The sequence below is a fragment of the Onychomys torridus genome, chromosome 21 (genome assembly GCF_903995425.1).
Source record: "Onychomys torridus chromosome 21, mOncTor1.1, whole genome shotgun sequence".
NCBI classification, from domain to species: domain Eukaryota; kingdom Metazoa; phylum Chordata; class Mammalia; order Rodentia; family Cricetidae; genus Onychomys; species Onychomys torridus.
Genome location: NC_050463.1, coordinates 3,728,240 through 3,744,726, shown reverse-complemented (window position 1 = coordinate 3,744,726; position 16,487 = coordinate 3,728,240). Strand labels below are relative to the sequence as shown.

General features: G+C 40.5%; 1 protein-coding gene across 1 annotated transcript; it reads left to right on the top strand.

Annotated features, from left to right (window-relative positions):
* The first annotated feature begins 487 nt into the window (after positions 1-487).
* LOC118571400 (zinc finger protein 883-like) lies at positions 488-13,752 on the top strand. The gene is made up of 4 exons (XM_036170384.1): positions 488-560; positions 8,908-9,034; positions 9,231-9,291; positions 11,860-13,752. The coding sequence occupies exons 1-4, from the start codon at positions 558-560 to the stop codon at positions 13,634-13,636; spliced, it is 1,968 nt and encodes a 655-aa protein (XP_036026277.1). The 5' UTR covers positions 488-557; the 3' UTR covers positions 13,637-13,752.
* Positions 13,753-16,487: the final 2,735 nt, after the last annotated feature.

The following is a 16,487-nucleotide window of genomic DNA, read 5'->3' as shown; positions in this document are numbered from 1 at the left end:
AGTCCTTTGAAATGTCTGACACAGAGCTGCAGGTGTTTGCCTTGCAGGGTTTTATATTGCCTTGTTCCGATTTTTTTTTTTTTTTTTTTTTTTAATTTCTTTGAAAGGGGAATGTGTATTCTGGTACATTGTGTGTTGGGCATATATAATTTGTGTTTTGATTTTACAAGATGCCACAGACAAGACACTGCCTTGATTTTCAGAAGAAACTTTGGAACAGTGTTGGAACCGGCACATAATAAGGAGATCTCTGACGGTCTGCTTAGATGCCAAGCTCTGCAGATCTGGGACAGTCCTGTGCCTGAGGTGGAAGCCACGGCAGGGAACCACAGAGCCGCGCCCCTTCTCAGGTCTCCGACTCTGAGTAAGCCCCACCTGTCACTCAGGCCACATTAGCCAATGAGTGCATCCAGGCGGACTGCCAGTCAGAATGGGGGCGGGCACTTCCGGTCCGTCCAGGTGTGTGTTCGTTGGCGCTAAACTGAGGGAGACTTCCCTGTTTCCCGTGCTGCGCTGGGACCCGCTGTGAGGAGAGCCGAGCGAGCTCGTGCTATGCCATGGTGAGTGAGGGGCCGCCGTCCCCACATGGGGAGCAGTCCCGGAGCCCGTGTGGGGTTCTCCTGGGACTGTGGGAACCGGCGACCTACGTGGCGCTCCGTGAGGTCACGTGAGTACCCTGAGGTCATTGCCGGTTAGGCTTCCGGGGTCATGTGACATCTGAATAAACTCCATCTGCTGGCTGGGACTTTGGGGAACGCGGGGATTGGGTGGACTGTGTGTGGATTTGTTTTTATTGCTAACGTCACTGTGCAATCCTCGGGCATGAGTCACTTTCATCCTTGCCTTGGAAGGCAGATTCAGTAACTCAGAGCCCTGGTCTCTCCAGTGTCTTCTAGAAGTTCTGCATTTGGCGCTGAACATTCAAGTGTAGGATCCGTCTGCAGTTAATTCTGTGCAGGGCGTAAAGTCTGTGTCATTAACACATTTGCTTGTAGATGCCAGGGTGGTCCAGTGACGTATGTAAGGTCAGTCTTACTGGGTTTCCTGGCCTCCAGTGTCAAAACTGATTCTATATCAATTGTGTTTCTATTTTTAAGTTTTCTCTTAGGTTTTCTTATTATTCTTTCCCAAACAGTACACAGAAAGTTTTAGGCCAGCTACTGGTATATAGTGAGACAATCCTTAAAGAAAAGTGTATCTATGTACTTTTTTTGAGTCAGAGGTAGAATAGTTGCCCTAGCATATCTAAGGTCTAGGTCCCATTCTAGCACCTCAGAAAAACATCTTATTTAAGACAGAATTCGTCTTTGCTGTCCCTGATCTCCTGCACTTCCCTGTGCAGCCCATGCTAGTCTGGATGCTGAGATAACAGGCATGTGTCACCTAGTCGGCTTGATATATTGTTTAAAAATCTCCTGAAGAGTTGGGGTTAAGACTTCTTAATCAAACAGAAGTACTAACACCAGAATGCGTTCACACTTCTCTTGCCCCAGGAGTTCAATCCAGCAGAACATAGACTCTTGAAACACCTTTCTGTTCTCTCCCACTTCAGAGGGCACTCATCCAGGTTTCTGTCTAATCCAGTTAAGGTGAATCATCAGTGTGCTGGCTTGTTTTATGTTAAATTGACACAAGTTACAGTCATGTGAGAGGAGAGAGTCTCAGTTGAGGAAATGCCTCCATAAGATCCAGCTGTACATAAGCCTATAGGGTGTCCTCTTAATTAGTGATTATTTGGGAGGTATCCAGCCCATTGTGGATGAGCTCCACCCCGCACCCTCCTACCCCTATGGGATGGAGGTCTTGGGTTCTATAAGAAAGCAGGTTGAGCAAGCCATGGTGAGCAAGCCAGTAAGCAGCACCTTCCATGTCATGTGCATCAGGTCCTGCGCCCAGGTTTCTGCCATGTTTGAGTTCCTGTCATGCCTTCCTTCCTGAGCATAGGGAGCAGCAGCCCTTCTGAGAAAACATGCTTATTATTGGCTTCACCATGCAATGGGCACAAGTCAGCTGCTTTTACTTTTTGCTAACTTGAAGAGCCCTTGTTTGGCTAGTCTCTTGAAGTTCTGTACTTGCCACTTAACATGCAGCTGTAAGATCCTTCTTGGGTTAATTTTGTACAGATCTTAATATCTGTGTTATTAATACATTTGCATATAAATGCCACAATGTTCCAGTCGTGTGTGTTAATAAGGCCATATTTGTTGGGTTCCCTGGTCTCATTGTTCACCACTGAGGATATTTCAGTTGTGTTCGTATGGCAATTTGCTCTCATGTTCAGTTGATCTTTTTATTCTTTCTCAGACAATACAATCGTTTTGGTAGTTGTATTTGAAGGGTTGAATTCAGGTGATGTTACTATGTGTGCTGTTTATTCAATCTTATGTTGATCATTTTTTTCATTTTGCCATCAATTTTCTGTTGTTGATAGCATAAATTATTAGACATTTTATTAGACTTTCATTGAATGTATTGCTCAAATTCTGAATTTTCTTTTCTTTTTTTTATTGTATTTGTGTTTTAATTTTTCATATAAGCCATGGGTTCCCCCATGCTTCCCCTCCCGCCCCCACCTCCACCTTCCCCCCCAGACCCTCCCCTCCATTCCCATCTCTTCCAGGGCCAAGACTCCCCTGGGGATTCAGCTCAACCTGGTAGATTCAGTACAGGCAGGTCCAGTTCCCTCCTTCCAGGCTGAGCAAAGTCTTCCTGTGTAAGCCCAAGGTTTCAAACAGCCAGCTCATGCACTAAGGACAGGTCCTGGTCCCACTGCCCGAGTGCCCCCCAAACAGTTCAAGCTATTCAATTGTCTCTCTTATCCAGAGGGCCTGATCCAGTTGGGGGCTCCACAGCTTTTGGTTCATAATTCATGTGTTTCCATTAGTTTGGCTATTTGTCCCTGTGCTTTTCCAATCTTGGTCTCAACAATTCACACTCTTACAGTCCCTCCTCTTTCTCGACAGTTGGACTCCTGGAGCTCCACCTGGGGCCTGGCCAAGGATCTCTGCATCCATTCCCATCAGTTATTGGATGAGAGTTCTAGCATGAGAGTTAGGGTGTTTGGCCATCCGATCACCAGACTAGGTCAGTTTAGGCTTTCTCTCGACCATTGCCAGCAGTCTACAGAGGCTGTATCATTGTGGATTTCTGGGGACCTCTCTAGCACTTTGCTTCTTCCTGTTTTCATGTGGTCTTCATTTATCATGGGCTGTTATTCCTTGTTTTCCCTTTCTGTTCCTGATCCAGCTGGGATCTCCTGCTCCCCTAAGTTCTCTTTCCCTCGAACCTTGCCCTTCATTACTCCCACTGTCATCCAGGGTGTTCATGTAGATCTCATCCATTTCTCTGTCATTGCGTGATCCCTGTGTCTTTCCTAGGGTCCTGTTTTTTAGGTAGCCTCACTGGAGTTGTGTAGCAGTCTAGTCATCTTTGTTTTACATCTAGTATCCTCCTATGAGTGAGTACATACTATGTTTGTCCTTCTGAGTCTGGGTTACCTCACTCAGGATGATTTTTTCTAGATCCATCCATTTGCCTGCAAACCTCATGATGTCATTGTTTTTCTCTGCTGAGTAGTACTCCACTGTGTATATGTACCATATTTTCTTTATTCATCCTTCAGTTGAGGGCATCTAGGTTGTTTCCAGGTTCCGGCTATTACAATAGCTATGGTATGAACATAGCTGAGCAAATGCCCTTGTGGTATGATTGAGCATTCCTTGGGTATATGCCCAAGAGTGATATAGCTGGGTCTTGGGGGAGATGGATTCCCAATTTTCTAAGGAAGTGCCATATTGATTTCCAAAGTGGCTGTACAAGCTTGCATTCCCACCAGCAGTGGAGGAGAGTTCCCCTTGTTCTACATCCTCTCCAGCATAAGCTGTCTTCTGTATTTTTGATCTTAGCCATTCTGACAGGTGTAAGGTGGTATCTCAGAGTCATTTTGATTTGCATTTCCCGGATAATTAGGGATGTTGAGCAATTCCTTAAATGTCTTTCAGCCATTTGAGCTTCCTCTGTTGAGAATTGTCTGTTTATTTCTATAGCCCATTTCTTAATTGGACTGTGGGGCATTTTGATGTCTAATTTCTTAAGTTCTCTATATATTCTGGATATCAGCCCTCTGTCAAATGTGGGGTTGGTGAAGACCTTTTCCCATTCTGTAGGCTGTCGCTTTGTCTTGCTGACCGTGTCCTTTGCTCTATAAAAGCTTCTCAGTTTCAACAGGTCTCATTGATTGATTGTTTCTCTCAGTGTCTGTGCTACTGGTGTTATATTTAGATAGTGATCTCCGATGCCAATGCGTTCAAGACTACTTCCTACTTTCTCTTCTATCTGGTTCAGAGTAACTGGATTTATATTGAGGTCTTTGATCCACTTGGACTTAAGTTTTGTGCATGGTGACAGATATGGATCTATTTCCAGCCTTCTACACATTGACATCCAGTTATGCCAGCACCATTTGTTGAAGATGCTTTCTTTTTTTCCATTGTACATTTTTGGCTTCTTTGTCAAAAATTATATGTTCATAGGAGTGTGAGTTAATGTCAGGGTCTTCAATTTGATTCCATTGGTCCACATGTCAGTTTTTATGCCAGTACCAAGCTGTTTTTATTATGGTAGCTCTATAGTAGAGCTTAAGGTCGGGGATCGTGATGCCTCCAGAGGTTGTTTTCTTGTACAGGATTCTTTTGGCTATCCTGCATTTTTTGTTTTTCCATATGAAGTTGAGTATTATTCTTTCCAGGTCTGTGAAGAATTGTGTTGGTAATTTGATGGGGATTGCATTGAATCTGTAGATTGCGTTTGGTAAGATCGCCATTTTTACTATGTTAATCCAGCCTATCCATGAGCATGGGAGATCTTTCCATTTTTTGACATCTTCTTCAATTTCTTTTTTCAGGGACTTAAAGTTCTTGTCATATAGAATTCCGTAGCCTCAAGCTGAGACAGTTGAGTTTATCTGTATGCCTTACCACATGGATTGTAACTGTGGAAGCGAATCATTGTCATCCAGATGTTTCACCTTCTCCTCAGTCCCCAGATACAAGATGTTGCTTGACCCCATTTTATCCCAGTTGATTATGATCTAGGCTATGATCAGACAGATGTGTGACTCTCTGTTGACTGGAATTTAAGACATTCAGAATTCAACTTGCTAAAATAGTGAAATTGAATTTAAAAACTTAGTATCCTTGTGAGGCACTTCTTCCCATTTAGAAATGTGCCTTCCAGATGGCATCATCTATAATAGTAACCCTTAAGACACCAAGAGACTGCCTTTATTGCTTCTACCCTACCTTTTCTAAAATTTTCCAGGTTCTCTGTGGGAACTGGGTATGGTGGGAAACAAAGGATAATTCTGTACACTTTGAGAAAAATAGGGACTTAAACCTAAGTTGTGGAGGTCTTGAATTGTTTACTCTCTTCTTAGATGGAATTGGAAAGGCTGTATATATAGTGGCAAGAATTATTGGCTCCCCCATGTTTGGGTAAATATTTTCTTCCCTTTGTTCCTCTCTCTCTCATTCCCTCTCCCTCTCCCTTGTTCTTACTCCCTGTTTTTCCTCAATTTCTTTCACTCTTTTCCTATACTGCTCTTTCTACGTAGGTTATATTTCTTTCATGGTTTATATTTACTCAAGATCCTCAGGCTCCTATCTTTAAAAGCTTGGTCCCCATTTACTGGAACTAATTGTGTAAAATTAGGAGATATGTCCTTGTGGGAGTAGGTGTGTGGTTTGTTAAGGTGTCACTGTAGGCAGGCTTTAAGATTTCAAAAGCCAAAGCCAAGTGTTTCTGCTTGCCTGTCTGTATCAGAAAGTTATTCTCAGCCCCTTGCATTCCTCCTGCTTTGATGCTGATGTTCATGATAATAATGGACTGATCCTCTGTCTGTGTAATCAAGCCCCAAATAAAAAGCCTTGCCTTATAACAGTCACTTTGGTCACAGTGTTTCTTCAGAGTCATAATGCAGTAACTAAGATAGATGTTTTGTGTAATATTTTGACACATTGTCTGTATATATTCTTCCTGTGTCCTGTGAAAATGAATAAGGCTAAATTAAATAGTCATGGACTGTCTTGACAACCGATTTAGTCTGTAGCTTGGTTATTACTGATGACTTATGCAGATCCATAGAGAAAAAGAGCAATAATAGGGGCAGAATTAATAAAACCTGTGTAATTTTTCAAGAAAAACAGCACTAGGTAGTACCAATCCCAGTCAAGTTCTGAAATAGAGGCTGTAATTGTCAGGGAGCTCAGGGCCGTTAAAGAGAAGGTACCTGCTCCACTTTGGAAATATAGAAAAGGTGTTGCAAGGGTACTGTACCACTCAGCAAAGCATGTAAATAGAGGAGGAAAAGGGAACAAGATTCCAAGTCCCAGAACTATATATAGAACTTGCTGTTGATCTGTTTCAGTGGGGCAGGATCAGTCAATCCAAAGCTAGAACCCCATTTAACTTTATTATCTATGTGTCACATTTTATGGAAAGAAGAAAGATGCAAAATTTAAAGGTCATGGATTCTTCCTCTGTGTTTTTAGTTCAGCGCTGTTGCAGCCTTTTGTTTGGCAGAGTCAAGGCCCTGGTGAGGAGACTGTGATAGTTCATTGTATGAAGGTGTGGAAATGAAGACTGGGTAGCATTCTGAGTCCACTAGATGTTGAGATACTCAAGCTTTGAGACAACTTCCATGGATAGCTGCATGCAGGGTGTGAAAGCAGCAAGAGAGAGATGTGTGAAAAGTGTCAAAGAGAAAGAGCCATCTAAGCCCTTTGAAACTGAAGCCCCAGGTGTCTGACACAGACTTGCAGTTTGGTGTTTGCCCAGCAGGGTTTCAGTTTTGCCTTGGTCCAATCTTTCCTTCTTTGAAAAGGAAATGTGTATTCTGTATCTTTGTGTGTTGTGTAGATATAATTTTTTTTTTTATTTGTACAAGATATCATAGTTAAGAGACTCCCTTGAGTGTCAGAATACACTTTGTACGTTCTAACAGTTTTGAGACTGGTACAGAATACAGCGATGTTTGAGGTTAGACTAAATGCATTTTTCATTATGGGTTAACTGTGAACCTATCATATGACCTGTATCAAAATGTGGTAGGTGAATGAAAATTCTCCCAGGTAAAAAGATGTATTTCAGACTTTGTCTCTGGTTTATGGGTTTTACCAGGGTGCATGTGGTATCTTTAGGATGAGGGCCTTTCTAGAGTATGTTAGTCTCTGGGGCTGGGTGTTTATACCCTGACCACACTTGTCTTCTTTCTGTGGTTGAAACTGCGCACCCCCTTTCTTTCTTATGTAGCCATGCCATTATCACCATAACAGACTCCATCCCTAAATAATATAAGGTAAAATAGAAGCAATTGCTTTTCTTTGCTACCTTTCTGCCCTGATATTTTTATTTGTAAATTTATGGCTGATAGAATGGGTTTTTGTACATGTGAAACATTTGCTCATGTGCTGAGCTTTACCTACTTCTTTACTTTTAAACTTTGGTAGAAAGTATAATTTTTCCACCAGAATGGCATACATTCATGACAATAATACTAGTCTTATAAATCATTGCATTGTAGATGGGTAACTTTCTCCATATCTTTATGCATGTTTTAATTTTTGGAATGTGTGTGAGTCTTTTGCCTGTGTATATGCATGTGTACTATTGTGTGTGCCTGGTATTCACTGAAGTCAGAAGAGAGCACTGGATTCTCTTGAACTGGAGTAACAAATTGTTGGGACCTCCAAGTGAGTACTGAGGATTGATGCAGGTCCTCTGCAAAAACAACAGGTGATCTTAAGTGTTGATCCATTTTTATCCTCTACCATTTTTTGTTTGTTTTCTTTCATTTTTTTTTAAGCATCAGCCATTACTTTACTAATATTTTTGAGAACCCTTTTAATCTGTCAGTGAGTAGGTTATTAAACATGCATTTCTTTGTAGGAATATCATATTAGCATTATATTTAAATGAGGCACTCCAGTTCTCTGAAAGGAAAACATATTTCTGGAGTGGATGTGGTAGAATTTAGTGTGAGCCTCTGAGTTTTCTCTTTTTTTTTTTCTTTGTTTTTTGAGACAGGGTATCAAAATGTACCTTTGGATGACCTTGAAATCTCTATAGACCAGGCTGGCCTGGAAAACACAGAGATTCACTTGTCTCTGCCTCCTGATTTTTGAGATTAAAGTTGTGCACCACCATGCCCATCTTGTCCATCCTGTTTTGATGTCAGCAATTTGGATACAATTTTGCTGATGTTTACTTAATACTATTGCTCCGTTTGCATATCTTTTTTTTCCGTTTTGTTTTGTTTTGTTTTGTTTTTTGAGACAGGGTTTCTCTGTGTAGCTTTGCGCCTTTCCTGGAACTCACTTGGTAGCCCAGGCTGGCCTCAAACTCACAGAGATCCACCTGGCTCTGCCTCCACTTAAAGGCGTGCGCCACCACTGCCTGGCACATATCTTTTTTTTTAAACATTTATTTATTTATTATATGTACAGTGTTCTGCCTGAATGTATGATTGCATGCCAGAAGAGGGCACCAGATCTTAATACAGATGGTTGTGAGCCACCATGTGGTTGCTGGGAATTGAACTCAGGACCTCTGGAAGAGCAGCCAATGCTCTTAACCTCTCAGCCATCTCTCCAGCTCACATATCTTTCTATATATGTAAGTCAGCTTTTTTTTTTTTTTTGCAATGCCATGTACTGTTTTGCATGCCATGCATGTCATGATCCTCCTTTTCTGTTTTCTTTAAAATGACTCAGAGATTGCATTTGAAATTCTATGATATGAAATAAATTTGTTGAGTGTGAAGAATTATGTAAATATATTCCCAATGAAGTGTACATTTACAATGTATTCAGTCTCACCATTTCTGTTATGTATATGTATGGTATATTTTAGGATGCAGTGACCTATGAGGATGTGCATGTGAACTTCACTCATGAAGAATGGGCTTTGCTGGATCCTTCCCAGAAGAGTCTCTACAAAGATGTGATGCTGGAAACCTGTGATAATCTTACTGCTATAGGTAAGCAGTGAGTTTTCCTTTACTTTTTCACTTGAGACAAGCCTTTTTTGGAGTTTCATATTCTATTGTGACTTCAACTATAAAAGAGGAAGAATGTGGTGAATAAATCAGACATTATTGTAAGGTTCACTGATGATAACTTAAATTTTACATAATTTCTAATAATATAGCATACATTTCTGGTACTGTATTTTAGGCTACAAATGGGAAAACCAGAATATTGAAGAACATTGTCAAAGTTCTAGAAGACATGGAAGGTAATTATCTTTCTTTCTGTCTTTATTCTATGTATTTTTCACATCATATATCTTGATCCCATTCATTCACCATCTCTTTGCATCTGCCCTCCGCCCCTGCTAGCTCCCCCCCCCCATTAAAAAAATTGAAGAGAAAAACAAGGAAGAAAGTATAATGAGAAAAAATTTTTAAAGGGAAAAAATTAAAAATCTCATCATAGAAGCTGCAGTGAGACCCAACAAGTCACACCCTTTGTCCATATGTCTCTGCTTGCAAGTGTTCATTGCAAAGAGTCATTGGTCTAGTTCGAGGCCCTTGGTCTCCACTACACATCCAATGCTGAGCCCTCTCTAGGACTCTTCCTGGACATCCCACTGACACCCTGTGTTATGGAAATCCTGCAGTTTTGGGTTTGTGGTTCAAGTCCCTTCATGTGTTCCAGTAGGTCATAAATGGGGTTGATGTTTGGGGCAGATGAAGTCATATAGCTGGGTCTGGGAATAGGCAGCTGTAGGGTTGGTCTGCCAGATGAGAAATGGGAACATCTCTTCCATGGTTCCAGTTTCGGGGCTGGCTCACCTACACCTGCCCTATCCATATTGGCTCTGTTGTGCTGCCCTGGAAAGTTCAGGGCCTGCTCTCTCAAATGTTGAAGCTGGTGGGGGGGTGGTGGTCAGGGACAGCTCTCTTGCTATTATGACACAATGTCAGCTCTCCCTCCAGGTGTTGATGGGTAGCTCTCTCCCATCCATGCTACTATAGAACAGATGGGTAATGGGGACAGCTCTCCCATGCTCACAATTTTGGGATTTGCTCACTCAAAACCGTGCTTACAGGGTTGACTCTATTGTGCTGCCCTATCAAGGAACAGGGTTGCAGATGGTGGGGGTGGGAATGGTTCTCCCACTCCTTTGATCACAGGGTCATCTCTCCCACCTGTCTCTGGCATTGCTGGGCTGGGGGAAGGGCATGTCTCCACCACCAATGTTACCACAAGACAGTTGAGTAATAGCAATAGCCCTCCCATGGTAACAGTTTGGGGGCTGGCTCTCCCACATATGCACTAACCGTGTTGGTTCAATTTTGCTGCCCTGGCAATGTATAGGGCCTGCTGTCCTGAGTGTTGCAGCTGGTGGAGGTCAGGGACAGCTGTCCCGCTCTTATGACCATAGGGCTGGCTCTCCCATCTGCCCCAGGCATTGAAGTATGGGGAGGGGGGCGTGGGAGCGCATCTATTCCCAGCCCATGTTGGTCTGTGGTAGATGAGGAATGGAGCTAGGAGTTGGCTCACCTGTGGTCTCATCAACAGGGTCATCTTTGCTGTACTGCCTGGACAAAGTGCAAGGATTACTTTCCTGTGTGTTACTGCTGATCAAGGGATCAGCTCCCCTCCTCTCTCATCTTCAGATTTGCCTCTGTTCACAGGACTTGAACCATTCCATCTTTTTCTCTCTGTCTCCCCCTCTCTCTCCCATAAGACAACATATCATACCTCTGTTCACTCTAATAGTGGCTTTCTGGCTGGTGCTGTGAGGTACTAGGTGGGCTAATGTTTTCTCTTAAGAGCCCAGGATGGGCAGCACCAGACCTGCATGTGGCTCTCCCTGTCTCAGGTCATCCTGACACAGGGTTGGGCCATGCTTCCTCATCACAAGAAGATCATTATACTGCCCAACTGCCTGGCACCAATACTGTGCAGGCTCCTGGTAGTGCCTTTGGCTGCATTCTATCTATCCTGGCCACATGGTGTGGGGTGGGTGCTTGGCTGGTTTTCCACTTCAGGCCAGGGTTAGAATCCCCTGCCCTTCTTCAGCTGTGTTATGTCCATTGCTGATTCAGGCCTGGGTTGGGTTGGTGGCTCCTGGTTGAATATGGCCCCCACAGACCCAAGAGTCTCTGTGTCCATTGCCAGTTCAGGACTGGGTTGGGCCAGTGGGTCCACAGAGGGTGGACCTCCACACAGAGGGTGCCTCCCCAGACTGTCAGTTCTCCAGTGGTCATATTCAAAGAAGGTAATTTTCATGTGCAAGGCAATACATTTCTGTCTCTGAGATTTTAATGTGCCCTGATATTTAATGAAAAGCAACAGTGTAAATAATTACAGCTTTGTGATGATTATAAAATTCCTACAGCATTATGTACCTCAAATTCAGGTAGCTGATCTGTGTTGGCAAGGCATTCTTCTAAGAAATAAGACAAGAAAAAAAGACAAGGAAACAATGCCTTAACAGATTTCATATTAATATTATACCATATTAATATTAATACTATGCCATATTAATCATAGCTCCCTGAGATCCATTTATTTACTTTCATTCAATGCACTAATTGTAAAGGCATTCACATTGATTAGGGGATTAGGATATGTCCAAGACCTTTTATATGCAAATAGCCCATAGTAAAGCTAGTATTGCTCATATATTCTAATGACTTACCATAGTTTATTGAGAGGGGCAGTTTATGAGAGTAAAGAAAGTTGTTGTGGTGGAGAGAACTTAACCTCTACACCATATCTTTATGAGAAACAGAAAGTTAAACTGTACAAATTCAGTTTGAAAGCCTTTGGTTTGTTATTATTCCTTTAATAGGTATATCATCTGTCACTCAGGATACAAGCCATGTGATCCTAAGGGATATGAAAAGAAGCAATGTACCTCTTTTTCTCCCAGAAAAATTGGAAGATATGTAGTAGTTCCCACTATGAGAAGACTTTGTAAATGTGATACAAGTGTACCATTAATTGGATTTCCAACTGCAGTGGGAATGCATCTACATTTTTACACTGGAGAAAAACCTCAGGAGTACAGGGAATATGGAAAATTTTCTGTTTGTCCTGGTTCATGTTGCATATGTAATGTGACTCACACTACAGGAAAATTTTATGAATGCGATCAATGTCTTAAAGCTCTGAGTTCTTCTAGCTCTATTCAAAGTGATGAAAAAACTCATACGAGAAAAGGACACTATAAATGTGAGCGATGTACTAAAGTCTTTAATGATTATAAGTCTCTTCAAACACACAAAAAATCCCATAATGAAGAAGAAACCTATGAATGTAAACAACTTGATAAATCATTTAGATCTGATTCCTCTTTACAATTATACCAAAGACCTCTTTTGAAAATGAAATCCTGTGAATATAATCAAGGCAATAAAGACTTTGCACATTACAATCATCTTAAAGTACCCAGAACTCATACTAGAAAAAAACAGTATGAATGTCATCAATGTGGAAAAGCCTTTGCACGCCCTAGTCATTGTCAAATACATGAAAGAACTCATACTGGAGACAAACCCTATGAATGTAATCAATGTGGCAAAGCCTTTTCACAGAACAGTCTTCTTCAGAGGCATGAAAGAAGTCATTCTGGAGAGAAACCCTATGGGTGTAATCAGTGTGGTAAAGCCTTTGCACGAAAAAGTCATCTTCACCGGCATGAAAGAAGTCATGCTGGAGAGAAACCTTATGAATGTAATCAATGTGGTAAAGCCTTTGCACATAACAGTCATCTTCACAGGCATGAAAGAAGTCATTCTGGAGAAAAACCCTATGAATGTCATCAATGTGGTAAAGCCTTTGCTCAAAAAAGTCATCTTCGCAGTCATGAAAGAAATCATACTGGAGAGAAACCCTACGGATGTAATCAGTGTGGTAAAGCCTTTACATGTTCAAGTAGTCTTAAACAGCATGAAAGAAGTCATACTGGAGAGAAACCCTATGAATGTCATCAATGTGATAAAGCCTTTATAGATCCTAGTAGTCTTAAACAACATGAAAGATGTCATACTGGAGAGAAACCCTATGAATGTAACCAATGTGGTAAAGCCTTTGCAAGTAATGGCAATCTTCAAAGGCATGAAAGAAGTCATACTGGAGAGAAACCATATAAATGTTGTCAATGTGGTAAAGCCTTTTCAACTCGCAGTTATCTTCAAATGCATGAAAGAAATCATACTGGAGAGAAACCCTATAAATGTGACCAATGTGGTAAAGTCTTTGCACAGAAAGGTTATCTTCAGAAACATAAAAAAAATCATACTGGAGAAAAACCCTATAGATGTAATCAGTGTGGTAAAACTTTTGTACAGAGTTGTCATCTTCAAAATCATGAAAAAATACATACTAGACAGAAATGTCATGAGCCTAATAAAAGAAGTAAACTTTTGCACACCAGGCAAAAACTCCATCATTTTGGAGAGTCCAGTGCTATGGGGTGTCAACCAAGACTATCAGCAGTGAAGTGGAGCCAGTCAGAGCCTAGAAGAGAAGTTTTGTGTACTGTAGAGGGTGTAGCCAGAGAAGTGACCCAAACTCTTTGGAGAAGCCCTGATGATAGTGAGTGTATCCCAGTCCTTGGATGTTGAGTTAGTTATACTGTCAAGAGTTTGGTTTTGTTTTTTTCAGGTTGTGACTACCATGCTTCTTTCTTGAAGAAAGAAGATATTTAATTTTGACTTTTTCCAAGTTGAAAGAATTTTTAATATGTTTGAATTTGTAAAAATTGTGGGACATTTATTAAAGTTATTTATGTTCTTAATGTGAGAGCTTGTGAAAGAATAAGGAAGGGTTGCGGCTTAATAGGGATGTGTTTTTGTGTCAAGTTGCCAAGTGATCAATTATACTGGCTAGTCTTGCATCAACTTCATATACAAACTGGGGTTATCTGAAAAGAGGGAAACTCAATTGAGAAAATACCTCCATAAGATCTGGCTGTAAGGCATTTTCTCACTTAGTGATTCATGGGGAAGGGTTCTGGGATATATAAGAAAACACCTCATAAGCCATGGAAAGCAAGCCAGTAAGCAGCACCCCTCCATGGCCTCTTCATCAGCTCCTGCCTCCAGGTTCCTGCCCTGTTTAGATTTTTGTCCTGAATTCCTTCAATGATGAACAGCAATATGGAGGTGTAGGTCAAATAAACTTTTCAATCATGGTGTTTCATTGCCAAAATGCTAACAAAGATATCCTGTCTTAAAAAAATCCAAAAAAAAAAAAAAAAAAAAAAAAAAAAGGGTTGGGGGTTATGGACAGATGACTCAGCAATTAAGAACACTGGCTGTTCTTCCAGAGTACGTAGTTTCAATTCACAGCACCCACATGGAAGTTTACAACTGTCTGTAAGTCCTATTCCAGGATATCCAACACCCTCACACAGACATACATACAAACAAAACACTTATGCATGTAAAATAAACTATTAAAAAAGAATATATCACATTATAGAACTTTCCCTAATGTAATCTGGACTCATCTCTACTCAACTAAATCTTTAGTTGTCTTCATTACCATCAAGAGAACTGTGTTAACAATTACAATAAAAAACAATGCGCAGAGTCGATTCACAGAGGGATAGAAAGTCATTCCAGCCTTCAATAACCAAATGCCAGGGTATTTCATCACTTTCATGTGATAGAAGACAGAAAGAGTAATGACACATTTTCATCTTCTACACTGTAATAACATAATTGGCAGTTGGGGATTTGATTCAGTTGTAGCACTGCTGTTGGGTACCCAAGTTTGGTTCCTTAGAACCCCTATCAGATGGTTCAAAACTACTTATAAAGCCTTGTCCTGAAGATCTTGATGCACTCTCTGGCTTCCTTGGCCACCAGTATGCAAATGGAGAAAAGACAGATATGTGTGCATATATGTGTGTATGACTATATTTTAAAAGTTTTTCTATGTATATGTTGTATTTTTTTTCTAAAATAAATATTAATGTAGGTGTTATGTCAGAAAATGGTCCTTGAGTCATTTGAGGAGAATTTGGATGTTTATGTTAGCAGTCCAAGAAAATAGGCAAGACTCTTGTAACCTCAGTTACTTCAAAGCCAGGAATTGTTATGGAATGTGTTTCTGTGCTCCTCCCAGGTGTATCAGACAGGTGTAAGTTGACTTCAGATTACTCAGTATTCCTTGCTATTGTTATTCAATTAAATTTTTGAATTATCCTTTATATACTTTTATGGAAAAACATGTTTTTGTTCCATGTACCTTGTTTTATTTTAAATCATTGTATTCTTATTAAACTCATGAGAACTTTACTCATGTTACCTTTCTTAATCTGCAGAATATAAATTGTCTGGGGCAGTGAATAAAGTTGGCTATTGTGTGAGACTTTATGGTCCTCATTTATTGGCTCCATTCTCCCAGGTCCCATCACCTCTAGATTGGTGAAAAGTTGTAATTGAACAGAAATTAGTCAGCTACTAATTATGAGAGTGAAGACTCTCAGAGTAGGTTTTGCCTTATGTTGAGCTAGTGCATCATTTTCCAAAAGAAAGAAGGAGCACAAGTATTAAAATCACAAATACAAGATTGCTTGCCAATTGACTATAATTATAACTCCTGGTTTCCAGAAAAGAAATTTTAGATGAAGTATGGGACAGAGCCCAAAACAATATTGAAAAGACATGAACAAGGAAAAGTTCCCTGTTCAATTTTGGGTCCTTTGGTCATTAACATGGACTGTTACCAAACTAAGAAAGAAAGATAAGGAGGACATTAATTATGAAGGAATGATAGTGAATTCCATGAATGAATATAAACTTTATGATCAAACTTTAAAATTGATAAAAGGCAAAAAGGTGATTTTCCTTGTTAAGACAAAATCAAAAGTAAAAATAGTATCACTTGTATGTGTGCTGAGGACAGCTCCCTCAGCTCCCTCACTAGAGCCTCCTTTAAATACATGTCCTCCATTTTTCTGAAAATTATATGAAGCATAGTGTGAGTAATTTATTGATCTGTCTAATCTTTAATTCTCTCCATTTTGGTTAAGACTTAGAAGAGCCTCTAAAAAAGTTGATTTCATTTATGTATTCTTTCCTAGACTCATGAGGTTTGATTGGTATTTCCAGTGCAACTTCAGAAAAATCAAAATCTTTAACACCTAATTATGCACTAACCAATTCATTTAAACTCTAGAAGGAGAGATGGCATTGGACTGTCCTCACCATCTTGAGAGGCAAAAAATAACTACAGATATTTGAATCAGAACCTAGATGCATTTGTGTATCCTTTGTAGCCCTCAATCATACTTACTTAGCCCACTAAATTGTCACCTACACCTGCAATACAAGAGGATAAACTTTTGGAATGGATTTATTTACATTATAAAGGCCAGAAAATACCAACTAGCCAGTGACAGGTTTACAGCCAGGTTCACTCCCACAGATATTCCTAAAGATTAGGCTTCAATAGTTTTGGATTTAA

Excerpts from the sequence above, each read along its gene's own strand:
- LOC118571400 (XM_036170384.1), top strand. Across the intron at positions 9,035-9,230 it reads TGATAATCTTACTGCTATAG|GCTACAAATGGGAAAACCAG; the intron begins GTAAGCAGTGAG and ends ACTGTATTTTAG. Across the intron at positions 9,292-11,859 it reads AGTTCTAGAAGACATGGAAG|GTATATCATCTGTCACTCAG; the intron begins GTAATTATCTTT and ends TTCCTTTAATAG.